The following is a 15,477-nucleotide window of genomic DNA, read 5'->3' as shown; positions in this document are numbered from 1 at the left end:
TGAAGAAATGAATGTGCCTTTTTATTTCAGCTTTCATCTGTGACTAACAAGTCGTTATTCTGTTTTTTACATCAACATGCCACCATCGCGTGTCTCATTCATGAAGAAGTGCCTGCTTTTTATTTCATTTAGTCAAACATATAGAATGTCACCTTTTATTTGAGGGTATTTTCATACATATCTATTGTACCGTTTAGAAAGCACTATGTATTTAGTCCCCCATTTGAAGGTGTCATAAATATTTGGCCAAATTCACTTTGTGTATTATAGTAATATGGTCCCATATTCCTAACACACAGTGACTACATCAAGCATGTGACTACAGACTTGTTGGATGCATTTTCAGTTTGAGTATAGAGCCAAATTAAAAGATATAGCTTCACTGTCAATAAATACATAGGGGAGTGTACCTCAAAGGATTTGCACTGTAAACAAAGGACTGTGTAAAGTTGATATGTACATCTGAAACTGGTGTCCACAGAATCAGAAGGTCCCATATTGCATCTGAGCATGAAATCCACACAGTGGTTGTTTCCTTGTGATGGCTAGGCCCGGAGCCTATGCTGAGCACACCTCAAGACAGTGGAAAGATTTCAATTGCATACACTTCGCATCATCGTCTCATTCTCAAAACCCATTGGATGAGAGAGCCGGAGGTCCCTCCCCTCTGACCTTCTCCAATGGGTATTGAAAAAGCGGGGAGTAAGGAATTAAGATTCTCCCAGTGTTTAGCCCTCTGAACCAAAGCCTAGGCAATAGCAGCGGGAGCTAACAGGAGTCCTAAGTTCTCAAAGCAAGGTTACTCATCACATGAGCGTAGTTTTCTGAACCATCTCCGCAACACACGTCTGCCTCTGTCACTGCAGGAGAAGGATGCATTCTGCTCCTATTCAAGTTAACCACTGACATTATACTTGCCAATCATTGACACACAAATACATAGGAGACTCACAGACACACCCCAGTAAGTGTTTAGGAACAGAGTCAGGTTTGGTGTCAGACACAGTAGCGGGGACTTCGTCATGCATGTCCTGTATTGGACTTAGCTGAGAAAGCATTGTCCTCCTTTTCGAATTCTAGAGGTGCATTGTTAAAATCACCAGTCTCGAGCCCTCTTTCTGTCTTGGGCCCCGGTGGCAATAAGTGCCCTCTTCTGTCCTGCTACCTTACTGCTCTGGGCGCCAGTCAGCGGGCATGCTACTAGCCCGGCAGGCATCAGAGGAGTGCTGCTGCTCGTCAGGAGTCGCGTCATTCGGAGTGTGTTCAGGAATCGTCCGCACTCCTCGAATCCGTACGACAATGCCAATTCTTCAGCAGTTCTGCCCTCGTTGTTGCAAAGTCTGCTCAGGAAAAAACATTGTGGTAAGGTCAGGGTTGTTAAAAGTTGTTAAAAGCAACTGGCTGCATGGAAACAGTTGCCAAAATATAATGGTTTAAACTCATTTGAACCAACTTCAGCTCAGGTAATGCCAAAAGTTGTGTAGAATTTTAGTTACAAAATTAGCATCGATACATTAGTCTGAAAATAGGTATTTCGCAGCTCAATTTCTTATAAGCATGGCGCTTATAACTTCAGGGTAGTGGGTTCAATTTCTAGGACCACCCATACGTAAAATGTATGCACACATGACTAAGTTGGCTTTGGATAAAAGCATCTGGTAAATATTATATATTAACATCTATGCAACTGTTTTGCATGTGTGAAAGTTGACACTCACCCAAGTTGGGCATCACTGGCAACGAGCACACTGATGCATTCCAAACTGCCGGCCTTGGCAGCTTTGTGCATGGGCGTCTCACCATTGTTGTCCTTCAGCAAATATGAAATCATTTGGGGTACAGAGAAACAAGTAAATAAAGACTGGTGTTTTGGATCAGTTGAAATGAGAACCTGTAAAATTAGCTTTGCCTCTGATGTAATTTTCTGGATCTTGAGCAATGGATCTGGTCAATGTGTTTGTGATCCCTAATTGAAGTTACACTGCAGTTACTGTGTCCAAAATATTAGCCTACACTTTATTTAATGCAGTGTCACGTAACATCTTTCAACTATTTTGGGATGATGACTGATATATCAATTGAAAGCTCACATTTGATGTGTAATTTTGTCATTTTACTTAGATAAATATATGCAAAAGCATTGGGCAATCTTATTGTATTGTAGGCCAGTGGACCAATCCCCCTCCCACTCAGTCTGGGTCTCAACTTACTGTTGAGCGTTAGAATTGTAGAATACACAAAGTGCCATTTTGAAATGTGGTTGTGCATCAGCAGTCTAGCCAGCTATTTAAACTCGTATTAATTATGGTTGAATTGCCAACCAGGGGCCCCCATTTCACTCTCACTCAAATATCATATTAAAAACTGCAGAAATCTCTATACCCTATGGCAAAATGAGTAGAATTATATGAAATTAGTTATAAAATTATTTGGCATGGCAAAGAGCCCCCAAAAGGCTTGGGTGAATGTGTGTGTATGTTTGAGAGTATACTGACCCGCGAGCCACTGCGGCCCCCATCCCCATCAAAGTTGCCCATCCCTGCTATAGACCGACAAGTGGAAGTAAATCTACCTGCTGATTTGCATCCGCTCCCGTTTGCAATAGCCATCGCAAACAAAAGGCTTGTCCGCTGCATGCCGCCAAGTGTGCAGGGGACTGTCCCAACACATTGCTTGAGTTGACAGCATCTCCGCCTTCGAATAAGTTACTAATACAGTCCAGCTGCATAATACAGGAAACAAAGAATAACCTAGGTTAACGCTAGCTATTTACAGTATATTACATTTGCGCTTCCTTTGTTATTCTGAAACGTGTGCGTAAAAAAACATTTCATTTTCATATGGACCAGTTGGTGTCACATGAACGTGAATTGTGTGATAAATTTCGTTGTAAATAAACATATAGCCTAGATATGACTATGCATATTATGTCAGAGTGATTTGTGAAGCAAAAATATGGCCACCTTCTAAACAGCCTAATTAGAGTTAGCCTTGCCTACATATAATTCAGCAAATGACAAACGATGTCGAAAACTTAAATGCCATTTTATATAATTATGTCCTACCTTTCCTTACACCTAACTAAACAAAAATAAACACAGTAATGCAATATTAAATACATTGTATAAGCCTGCAATGCCACAAAGTTATAGGCTAAATAGTCTATAATGTCAATGTTATTACACACATAAATGCGGAAGACAACTGACTTAGGTATCCCCCTTTCCCTTACCTGTGAGTCGGAATCGAGCAGAAACATGATCAGATCTGAGTATCCACACTAGAGGTTTTTAACTTGTGCGCACACAGCCGTTCCTTCGATGTAAATAAACCTATACAGTTGGTTGAAAAGAACACAAGCACGAAAGCAGGCTTGCAGCCTGTACTCAACTGACACGTGACATTGATACTTGTTCATATCCTAGTCGGAACTAGGAAACTCGGAAATGTACGACTTTCTACTGGTTGTAGTTATACACGTGCTGTGTTCAGACAGAAAGTCGGAAATGTCCGAGTTTTCTTGTTCCAAATAGTACTCGAACGCGACATTACCATGCGGGATGAGCATGGATGCAGCCCGGCGCATGTATCCATACAGGCGGGTCTACCAGAGAGGACGAGGTTGTGCGAAACAACACGTACGCACAGGCGGTTGTAAGGGCGGGCTTGCTGGCTCTTGTCAATCTGCTGATCTGGGCTCGAGAGCTTTCGGTTTACTTTGACCATTTTATTTTTTTAGAAAATGTAATATTGTTGAATGTTTTGAAAGCAATGTCTATATTATTTAGAAAACGCAGAGGATCAAGGAGCATGTGTCAAATGTGGAATGAGTTTGTTTCTTTCTCCATTTCTGATGTATTTTAATTTCCCCAATTTGGCATAGGCCAATGCATCAAATTACTTCACAAAACACACATACCCAAAGAATTTGACAAATATTTTTCACGATTTTCCATGAATGCATTATATCGACTGATAATTCATGTGCTTGCTTCAGTAAGAACAACTGTTTTCCCCAATAATCAGTGGTGGAAAAAGCACCCAATTTTCATAAAGTAAAGATATTTTCTATGAAAGTAATTCAAGTAAAAGTGAAAGTCACCCAATAAAATACTACTTGAGTAAAAGTCAAATATATACTTAAGTTTAAAAAGTAAACATATAAATAATTTAAAATCCCTTGTTTTAAGCAAACCAGACAGCACCATTTTATTTAGGGATAGCCAGGGGACTCCCAACACTCAGACATAATTTACAAATGAAGCATGTGTGCTTAGTGAATCCGCCAGATCAGAAAATGCAATAAATATTTACTCTGAGCTGCGCTTCGGTAGGTCGGTGGTAGATGGAAGGCCATGTTGCCCAACTGAGTTCTGTGAAGAATGTCTCTGGTTGTCAATTGGAAAATGTTGTAGTAACATCGTTGGGTGATAGACAGGATACTCTGTCTGTTCCTTCCTAACCCTCGTTTGCACTGCTGTTGCTAACTCAACGGCTAGGAGGTATCACTTCTGTAGTGAATAAGAGTTCAAAGTTCATACCATTCGCAACCAAAGCTCACGCTGATGTTGACTTCGTTATGTAGTTATTATCTGAACCATTCGGGACAGCACGGCCCCGAGGCTCGGACGCATCCACCTCCACTATGAACGCTAAAGAGGGGTCCGGATGCGCCAACGAGGGGGCATTGGTGAACAGCTCCTTCAAACGACTGAAAGCTCTGCCCGCCTCTGCTGACCAACGCAAGCGCACCGGTCCTCCCTTCAGCAGTGAGGTGATGGGAGCAGCCACCTGACCAAAACCCCGGATAAACCTCCGGTAGTAATTGGCCAACCCTAAAAACCGCTGCACTTCTTTCACCGTGGTCTGAGTCGTAACACGGTCATCCTCCATCACCACCCCCGGAGGTGAAAATACGATAACCCAGGAAGAAAACGGCCTGTTTGAAAAACTCACATTTCTCCGCCTTGCAATAGCCAGGGAATGCCCAACACCACTGGAAACGCAGGTAAATCTATAAGGAACAGACTAATCCAGCAGTCGCCCAAGTACCTTTACGCACCAGAGGCACATGCGCCGCGCGTGTGGCAGAATAGATCAAGATGTCATCGATGTACACTACCACTCCCTGCCCGAGCAGGTCTCGGAGAATCTCATCTACGAAGGATTGGAAGACGGCTGGAGCATTCTTCAACTCATATGGCATGACGGCGGTACTCATAATGACCAGATGTAGTACTAAATGCGGTTTTCCACTCATCTCCTCCCCGGTTACGTACCAGATTATACACACTCCTCAGGTCCAGTTTTGTGAAGAAGTCGCGCCCCGTGAAATGACTCCACCGCCGTAGCGATGAGAGGTAGTGGGTAACTAAACCCCACTGTGATGGAATTTAGACCTCTATAATCAATGCACGGACGCAGACCTCCATCCTTCTTCTTCACAAAAAAGAAGCTTGAGGAGACGGGTGATGCGGAGGGCCGAATGTACCCCTGTCCCAGCGATTCAGCAACATATGTTTCCATCGCTACTGTCTCCTCCTGGGACAATGGATACATGTGACTCCTAGGAAGAGCAGCATTCTCCAGAAGGTTTATCGTGCAGTCCCCTCGACGATGGGGTGGTAATTGGGTCGCCTTCTTTTTACTGAAGGCGATAGCCAAATCGGCATATTCAGAGGGAATGCGCACGGTGGAAACCTGGTCTGGACTCTCCACCGTAGGCGCACCAACGGCAACTCCTATACACCTGCCTGAACACTCCTCTGACCACCCCTTAAGAGCCCCCTGTCGCCAGGAAATCCCCGGGTTGTGCTGAGCTAGCCAGGGAATGCCCAACACCACTGGAAATGCAGGTAAATCTCATGACCCTAATGGTCGGCTATCTAAGGAGTGCACGGGGAAAGGTAGGTCTAACGACACCAGGGGAATCCTTAGCCTTAACGCGAGCCCACGATCCATGAAATTCCCAGCTGTGCCTGAATCGACTAGCGCCTTATGCTGTAGAGAGGAAAGAAACCCAGGGAAAGAAGTTAACACATACATATGACCGACAGGAAGCTCTGGGTGAGTCTGGTGCTTATACTCACCTGGGGTGATCGAGTAGTGCTCCGCCTGCCCTCCCAACTCCCAGACGAGTTCCTCCAGCACCGGTCGGCCGTGTGCCCTCGCCGACCACAACTGGTGCAGGAGGACACTCCTCCTCCGGTCCCCCTCGAAGCCGCCTCTCCTAACTCCATAGGGATAGGGGCAGGAGCGCTGTGAAGTGGAAACGACAGGACCTGATCCGAACGCCCGCGGGCAGCCAGCAGGTTGTCGAGACGGATAGCCATGTCAATGAGTTCATCCAGTGTGAGGGTGGTGTCCCGACATGCTAGCTCCCTGCGGACGTCTTCCCTGAGACTGCATCGGAAATTATCTATCAGGGCCCTGTCGTTCCACCCTGCTCCTGCGGCCAAGTTCCTGAACTCCAGGGCAAAGTCCTGCGCGCTCCTCGTCTGTGTTTGACCATCCACCAGAGGGTCGTGCGGCGGGTGAACGGCTGTTCCACCTGCGTCAGGAGCTCGGAATCGGCGGGTGAACTCTGGGTAATGAAGCCTAGCCGACTCCGGACCGTTCCACATTGCGCTGGCCCACTCGAGAGCTCGCCCAGTCATACAGGAGACGAGGGCGCTCATTCTCTCCTCTCCGGAGGGAGCAGGACGCACGGTAGCCAGGTACAGTTCCAGTTGTAGAAAGAAACCCTGGCACCCCGCCGCCGTTCTATCATACTCCCATGGGAGCGTCAGCCGAAGAGCCCCGGAGCCAGATGCGGTAGCAGGAACAGGAGGTGCTGGAGGAGGGGGTGCTGGAGATGAGGTGGGAAGGCCACTCCTCTCCCATCGATCCATCCTCTCCATCATTTGGTCCATGGCCGAACCAATCCTATGGAGAACGCTGGTATGATGGAGGACCCTTCCCTCCATCGATGGGAGAGGAGATGCGGCTGCTCCTGCTGATTCCATGTTGCGGTGCGGGAATCTGTCACGCAGGACTAGGTGTGTGTGCAGGAATCAGGCGCAGAGAGAGAGTAACGGAGTAAAGTGCTTTACTATTGCACACCAAACTGATAAGCCCAATACAATACAGGGCGCAGGACACTATACCAGACAACCCAAAACCACAGGGTGTCCAGTATAGAAAATAAAATACACCACAACCTAATATGTACACACGTAACAAAAGACAATCCCGCACAAAACAAGGGCGGGTCAAACTACTACATATAGGGAAGCTAATTAATCCAAAATACACACAGGTGAAACTAATAAGACAAAACCAACAGACAAACTAAAAAGGGATCGGTAGCGGCTAGTAGGACGGTGACGACGACCGCCGAGCACCGCCCGAACAATCTCTATGTTAACCAAGGGTTTTGCAAAGATAACATCAGTAGGGTAAAGAGAGGAAAAAGGGGGAAAGAGGTATTTATGACTGTCATAAACCTATCCCCCAGGCCAACGTCATGACACTATGGAAACCTGACCTGTTCACTGGATGTGCTACCTTGTCCCAGACCTGCTGTTTTGGACTCTCTCTACTGCACCTGCTGTCTCTAAACTCTGAATGATCGGCTATGAAAAGACAATTGATATTTACTCCTGAGGTGCTGACCTGTTGCACCCTCTACAACCACTGTGATTATTATTATCTGAGCCTGCTGGTCATCTATGAAAGTTTGAACATCTTGGCCATGTTCTGATATAACCTCCACCCGGCACAGCCAGAACTGGCCAGGACTGGCTACCCCTCAGACCCTTGTTTCTCTCTAGGTTTCTTCATAGGTTCTGGCCTTTCTAGGGAGTTTTTCATAGCCACCATTTTTCTACACCTGCATTGCTTGGGTTTTAGGCTGAGTTTCTGTACAGCACTTTGTGACATCAGCTGATGTAAAAAGGGCTGTATAAATACATTTGATTGAAATTTGATTGATGATTGGTTGGTAGATTAAGCCGGTTAAGCCTATGCCTATGCGCCAGGTGTTTCGAACGGCCCTCTGGATTGGCTAACGAAGGCCAAGTTTGACACGTAGTTCCACCAGACTCTTTTGGGCGGAAGTGTCTGGGACCTGGATTCGGGCACAGCTACCTCTAGACAACAGCTCAGCCAGCCCAGATACCTAACCGGCCTGTGCCACAGCCACAGCTGTATAGGGAATATGTATACAGTGTTATTTCATTATAACCATTGACAGGGAAGGTATATTTTACAGGTATTATTTTGATAACCTTTATGGTATACTGTTATGGTCCACATGCGTATGTGCATTTCTCCACTTGTTCTGTATAAACTTATACAAATGGTGTCAGATAGTCTTCTATAAAATTGTGCTGGAGGGGATGGCTGGATCCTAACCAAATGTGTTAGTTTGTGTGTTTTTTTGCATTGTTTGCAATATATTTTGTACATAATGTTTATGCCACTGTCTCTTATGACCGAAAAGAGCTTCTGGATATCAGAACAGCGATTACTCACCTCGAACTGGACAAAGATTTCTTCTTTAATGAGTCTGCCGTGAAAGATATACTGCTGCTCCCGAACCAGGCTCAAATCCCCGTCATTCACATGAAGATGAGACGCCGTAGATCTGGGTGCCTTGTGAGAATTTAGTCGGGGTGTGGGTAACCCGCCTCTACCATCCGTACTATTGACCAACGTGCAATCGTTGGAGAATTAACTGGATGAGCTCCATTCAAGACTATCCTACCACCGGGATATTAAACACTGTAATATCTTATGTTTCACTGAGTCGTGGTTGAACAACAACATTGATAATATACAGTTGGCTGGGTTTTCCATGCATCGGCAAGACAGAACAGCTACCTCTGGGAAGACGAGGGTGGTGGTCTGCGTCGATTTGTCAACAACAGCTGGTGCGCGGTCTCTAATATTAAAGATGTCTCAAGGTTTCGTCCGCATGAGGTAGCGTACCTCATGATAAGCTGTAGACCATACATATGAATCTGTATTTTTGGTAGCTTTATATTTACCACCATAAACCTTATGCTGGCACTAAGACCGCACTCAACGAGCTGTATAAGGCCATAAGCAAACAAGAAAATGCTCATCCAGAGGCGTCTCTTCTAGTGGCCAGGGACTTTAATGCAGGAAACTTAAATCCTTTTTTACTTAATTTATACCAGCAATATTTATTGCACTCCACACTGCCCTTTCCCACCTGGACATAAGGAACACCTACGTGAGAATGTTGTTCATTGACTACAGTTCAACATTCAACAACAGTGCCCTCTAAGCTCATCACTAAACTAAGGACCCTGGGACTAAACACTTCCCTCTGCAACTGGATCCTGGACTTCCTGACGGGCCACCCCCAGGTGGTAAGGGTAGGCAACAACACATCTGCCACACTGATCCTCAACACAGGGCCCCTCAGGGGTGCATGCTTAGCCTATTGGGAGGAGGTCAGAGACCTGGCAGTGTGGTGCCAGGACAACAACCTCTCCCTTAACGTGATCAAGTCAAAGGAGCTGAACATTGGACTACAGTCAAAGGAGGGTCGGGCACGCCCCGATTCACATCAACGGTGCTGTAGTGGAGCGGGTCGAGAGCTTCAAGTTCCTTGGTGTCCACATCACCAACAAACTATCATGGCCCAAACACACGAAGACAGTCGTGAAGAGGGCATAACAACGCCTATTCCCCCTCAGGAGACTGAAAAGATTTGGCATGGATTCTCAAAAAGTTATACAGCTGCACCATCGAGAGCATCACCGCCTGGTATGGCAACTGCTCGGCATCCGACCGCAAGGCGCTACAGAGGCTAGTGCGTACGTCCCAGTACATCACCTTGGCCAAGCTTCCTGCCACACAGTACCTCTTTACCGGGCGGTGTCAGAGGAAGGCCCTAAAAATTGTCAATGACTCCAGCTACCCTAGTCACAGACTGTTCTCTCTGCTACCACACAGCAATTGGTACCAGAGCGGCAAGACTATGTTCCAAAAGGCTCCTTAACAGCTTCTACCCCAAGCCATAAGAATGCTGAACAGTTAATCAAATGGCTACCCAGACTATTTGCATTGACCCCCACCTTTTTTTTTAGGCTGCTGGTACCCCCTGTACAGTGGGGCAAAAAAGTATTTAGTCAGCCACCAATTGTGCAAGTTCTCCCACTTAAAAAGATGAGAGAGGCCTGTAATTTTCATCATAGGTACACTTCAACTATGACAGACAAAATGAGAAAAAATATCCAGAAAATCACATTGTAGGATTTTTTATGAATTTATTTGCAAATTACGGTGGAAAATAAGTATTTGGTCACCTACAAACAAGCAAGATTTCTGGCTCTCACAGACCTGTAACTTCTTCTTTAAGAGGCTCCTCTGTCCTCCACTCGTTACCTGTATTAACGGCACCTGTTTGAACTTGTTATCAGTATAAAAGACACCTGTCCACAACCTCAAATAGTCACACTCCAAACTCTGGACCTGGACTGAATGTTTTGTTAATGTGAATAGAAATAGAGCCACAATAGAGTATTGTTGGACAGACTATATTTAGTTGAAAAACGATTTTATTTTTAATTGGGGGAAAGAAATTTGTGTTATTGAAAATTGCATGTTATGCAGGTTGAGTAAACAAATGTGATGTGTAGTTACATAGAAAAGTAGTTTTCTTTTAAAGGAAAGAAGATGTTGTTTTGTTATGTGTTAATAACATTTAGACTACGTTACCCAGCAGGCTATGCGGGAGTTGGTTAAAGAATGCCTTGCATGGCTAAACATGGAGTTTTCTAGCTGTAGTATATGTTCATTAAAAGTAGTTAAACCTACGCCCCGGTTTGTCATTATATAAGGAACAAACATAACATCAATCAGGTCATAAACTTAGGCTATTGTAACAAGGCACATGCCAGCATTATAGGCCGACTGCCTGTGCCCAGATGCCCACTAGGCTTTCATGGCAATGATTCGTTAGAGTTCACTTTGCCACGAATGAGCCCTGGTTAGAGTCCCTGTTGCAGCTGTCACTTTCATCCGCTATAAGGGTGGCAGCATTAGGATCACGTCCAGCTCCCATCTACTTATGTGATCTAGTGGTGGAAAGCATTGTTTATCAACATTGCGTAATTATATTGATATATCTAGTGAACTGTCACACCCTGATCTGATTCACCTGTCTTGTGCTTGTCTCCACCCCCTCCAGGTGTCTCCCATTTTCCCCATTATCCCATGTGCATTTATATCTGCGTTTTCTGTTTGTCTGTTGCCAGTTCGTCTTGTCCGCCAAGTCCTACCACCGTGTTCCCGTGTTTCCTGTGCTCTAGTCTTCCCAGTTCTGACCTTTCTGCCTGTCCTGACCCTGATCCTGCCTGCCATCCCGTACCTGCCTGATTTGGATTACAACCCTTTGCCTGCCTTGACTTACCATTTTGTTTGCCCCTTGTACTATAATAAACTCTGAAACTCTAACTATCCGCCTCCTGTGTCTGAATCTGGGTCTTAGCCTGAGCCCTGATATGAACAATGGATGAGCAACAATGGACGTGACGGATAGAAGTAGTCACTACAGATGTGATCAAGCCTTACATCAAAGTTGCCTAAAGCTGGATGGAAAGTGCTATGCCCTGACCAGTTATTCAGAAGAAAATACTCTATTACTGTCTAATTTACATAAGTTAACTTACCAGTGTGGACCCTAAACAAACACATTCTACACATTTACAAACTACCTGTTTTAAAGTACCAATGCCAGCAGCATACCACCCTGCATACCACTGCTGGCTTGCTTCTGAAGCTAAGCAGGGTTGGTCCTGGTCAGTTCCTGGATGGGAGACCAGATGCTGCTGGAAGTGGTGTTGGAGGGCCAGTAGGAGGCACTCCTTCCTCTGGTCTAAAAAAAATAATATCCCAATTCCCCAGGGCAGTGATTGGCCTGTGTAGGGTGCTGTCTTTCGGATGGGATGTTAAACGGGTGTCCTGACTCTCTGAGGTCATTAAAGATCCCATGGCACTTATCGTAAGAGTAGGGGTGTTAACCTTGGTGTCCTGGCTAAATTCCCAATCTGGCCCTCAAACCATCATGGTCACCTAATAATCCCCAGTTTACAATTGGCTCATTAATCCCCCTCCTCTCCCCTGTAACTATTCCCCAGGTCGTTGCTGCAAATGAGAAAGTGTTCTCAGTCAACTTACCTGGTAAAATAATGGATAAATGAATTTTTTTTTAAAAGTGTTCTTACAACCATATTTCTTACAACCTTATTTTGTTACTGAAGCTTATATATAAAATAACCTGACAATGATCCACATCATATTGGTAGACAAAAATTGTAAGTGTGTTATGCAGGTAAACACAACTATCCTTTTGTTAGAATGCAAATCAGTAATATGAATCATTATTGATCCATCCTGTTCCATTGTAAGGGATGTAGGATTTTCTACTGCCTAGAATTGAGGCCTTTCCCCCATTCATTAGGAATTTAGCTAGGCCCCTCTTGGTTCTCATTGGCAAAGACTGAACTAACTTTAGGGGTTATATGTTAGACTCTCCTTTTCCACTTTGCCCAACATGTTATACGACAGAGGTTGTAAATAAACCATTTTTAAGGTAATATAACTTTGATCATTATTATAGTACTGTGAAACCCATAGCCGAACGGTTTCAGACTGAGCGTTTCTCAGTCTGAGGTGTCCATTTACTTACAGTAGTGTGTTGAGTAGTTATTGCTTTTCTTCAGTGGAAATACAGAATATGTATAAAAATACCAAAAGCTAAATCAAGCAGACATGTATGACTATTTTATCATGTTAATCATTCCTGAAACATGCAAACTACAAACATGAAATGCGTTATGAAGGAACTTGTGTAGGTAACAGTAGGCCTACATGATTTTCTTCATAATGCATTTCAGGTTTTGTGGAGCCTAAATTACACAATTTTCTTCATAATGCATTTATTACAAGGCTACACTTTTTCATGTACACTATCAGTCAAAAGTTTAAGAACACCTACTCATTCAAAGGTTTTTCTTTATGTTGTACTATTTTCTACATTGTAGAATAATAGTGAAGACATCAAAACTATGAAATAACACATACAGAATCATGTAGTAACCAAAAAGGTGTTAAACAAATCAAAATATATTTTATATTTGAGATTCTTCAAAGTAGCCACCCTTTGCCTTGATGACAGCTTAGCACACTCTTGAAATTATCTCAACTAGCTTCATGAGGTACTCACCTGGAATGCATTTCAATTAACAGGTGTGCCTTGTTAAAAGTTAATTGTTAAAAGCCAATCAGTTGTGTTGTGACAAGGTAGAGGTGGTATACAGAAGATAGCCCTATTTGGTAAAAGAACAAGTCCATATTATGGCAAGAACAGCTCAAATAAGCAAAGAGAAATGGCAGTCCATCATTACTTTAAGACATGAAGGTCAGTAAATACGGAAAATGTCAAGAACTTTTAAAGTTTCTTCAAGTGAAATCTCAAAAACCATCAAGCACTATGATGAAACTGGCTTTCATGAGGACCGCCACAGGAAAGGAAGATGCAGAGTTCCCTCGGCTGCAGAGGACAAGTTCACTAGAGTTACCAGACCCAGAAATTTCATCCCAACTAAATGCTTCACAGAGTTCAAGTCACAGACACATCTCAACATCAACTCTTCAGAGGAGACTGCATGAATCGGGCCTTAATGGTTAAATTGCTGCAAAGAAACCACTACTACAGGACATCAATAATAAGAAGAGACTTTGTTGTGGAAATTCTAATCAAAAGGAAGAGAGACTGCAGATTCAAAACAACAACTTTTTATTATAAGATTTGCACATCTGTAGCTGGTTAACAATCCCTTCAACAGTGCAACGTTACGAGCCCCAACGAACAAGAGTTTGGTCTCAGCTTTTAGAACCTTTTTCTACAGGGCAGTTTATCAGGTGTGTGAGAGTATGGTGGAAACATAGCACACAATTACAAACTGATGTCAGTTTTAGTTACTCCTGTCTGCTGATAGAATTGTCGCTGCTGCTCATAGCTGTGCTCTTGAAAGATACGAAAAGAACAGGATGGACCAAAAACTATGGTCACTCAGAGGCTCTTTGTCTTTGGCCGTGTGACTAAGTTGAACAGAGAAAGAGTGGAAAAATATCAGCTTCTTCTTACAAGACCTTGAAACAGACAGTGGAAATGTACAGGTTTAAGGTTCATACAGCACATGTGCAGAAAATAGTTTGTCAATTTCCACCATAACTTGTTTGGGACAAGAAACACAAGCAATGGACATTAGACCGGTGGAAATCTGCCCTTTGGTATGATGAGTCCAAATATGAGATTTTTGGTTTCAACCGCCGTGTATTTGTGAGACGCAGAGTAGGTGAACAGATTATCTCTGCATGTGTGGTTCCCACCATGAAGCATGGAGGAGGAGGTGTGATGGTGGGGGGTGCTTTGCTGGTAACATTGTCTGTGATTTATTTAGAATTCAAGGCACACTTAACCAGCATGGCTACCACAGCATTCTGCAGCGATACGCCATCCCATCTGGTTTGCACTTAGTGGGACTATCATTTGTTTTTCAACAGGACAATGACCCAAAACACACCTCCAGGCTGTGTAAGGGCTATTTGACCAAGAAGTAGAATCATGGAGTGCTGCATCAGATGACCTGGCTTCCATAATCACCCGACCTCAACCCAATTGAGATGATTTTGGATGAGTTGGACTGCAGAGTGAAAAAAAAGCAGCCAACAAGTGCTCACTATATGTGCAAACTACTTCAAGACTGTTGGAAAAGCATTCCTCGTGAAGCTGGTTGAGAGAATACCAAGTGTGCAAAGCTGTCATCAAGGCAAAGAGTGGCCACTGAAGAATATATTTGGATTTGTTTAACACCTTTTTGGTTACTACATGATTCCATATGTGTTATTTCATAGTTTATTCTACATTGTAGAAAATAGTAAAAATAAAGAAAAACCCTTGAATGAGTAGGTCTGTCCAAACTTTTGACTGGTACTGTATACAGGCACAGCAAGCATCTAAAGGCACAGAAGTAGAGTGTGGTGGAACAGATTAGCTCACTTTCCTAAATCAAAGGCGATAATTTCACATACCATTCTTTGTTGTCCTATAGACGGTGTAGCGTAGCCATAGAAACAATCCCCCCCAACCCCCACTCTGTGCCTCCCTGTTATTGTCATGCAAATGACATGACAGTGACGAGAGACAGGTTGATATGGGTTATTCCAATGTTTTTTTTTCCCTATGTAGGGTTGGGGCCCTTTTGTTTAAGCATGTTATTCCTGTGTCTAACCAGATTATTAAAACCCTGTGTGACAAATGGAGAGGAGGAGAACAGTAGCTTTGAGATGCAGCAAGGCATCATGCTTATCCCACTATGATTATTGCTTACTGGACAGTCATTGTTACTGCCTTTGCAGTTGAGCACTCTCATTTTTCTGTTAGATGGATGAGGATTG

At 44.0% G+C, this 15,477-nt stretch overlaps 1 protein-coding gene across 1 annotated transcript; it reads right to left on the bottom strand.

The window, feature by feature from the left end:
* On the bottom strand, positions 1-3,595 carry ankrd37 (ankyrin repeat domain 37). The gene is made up of 4 exons (XM_029673410.2): positions 3,233-3,595; positions 2,573-2,722; positions 1,719-1,810; positions 1-1,340 (listed from the first exon to the last, which is right to left on the bottom strand). Exons 1-4 carry the CDS (start codon positions 3,257-3,259, stop codon positions 1,097-1,099), a joined length of 513 nt encoding a protein of 170 aa, XP_029529270.1. The 5' UTR covers positions 3,260-3,595; the 3' UTR covers positions 1-1,096.
* Positions 3,596-15,477: the final 11,882 nt, after the last annotated feature.

This window comes from Oncorhynchus nerka, linkage group LG11 (assembly GCF_034236695.1).
Source record: "Oncorhynchus nerka isolate Pitt River linkage group LG11, Oner_Uvic_2.0, whole genome shotgun sequence".
Lineage (NCBI taxonomy): Eukaryota > Metazoa > Chordata > Actinopteri > Salmoniformes > Salmonidae > Oncorhynchus > Oncorhynchus nerka.
The sequence above is the reverse complement of the archived record's forward strand: the minus strand, read 5'-3'. Positions and strand labels throughout refer to the sequence as shown.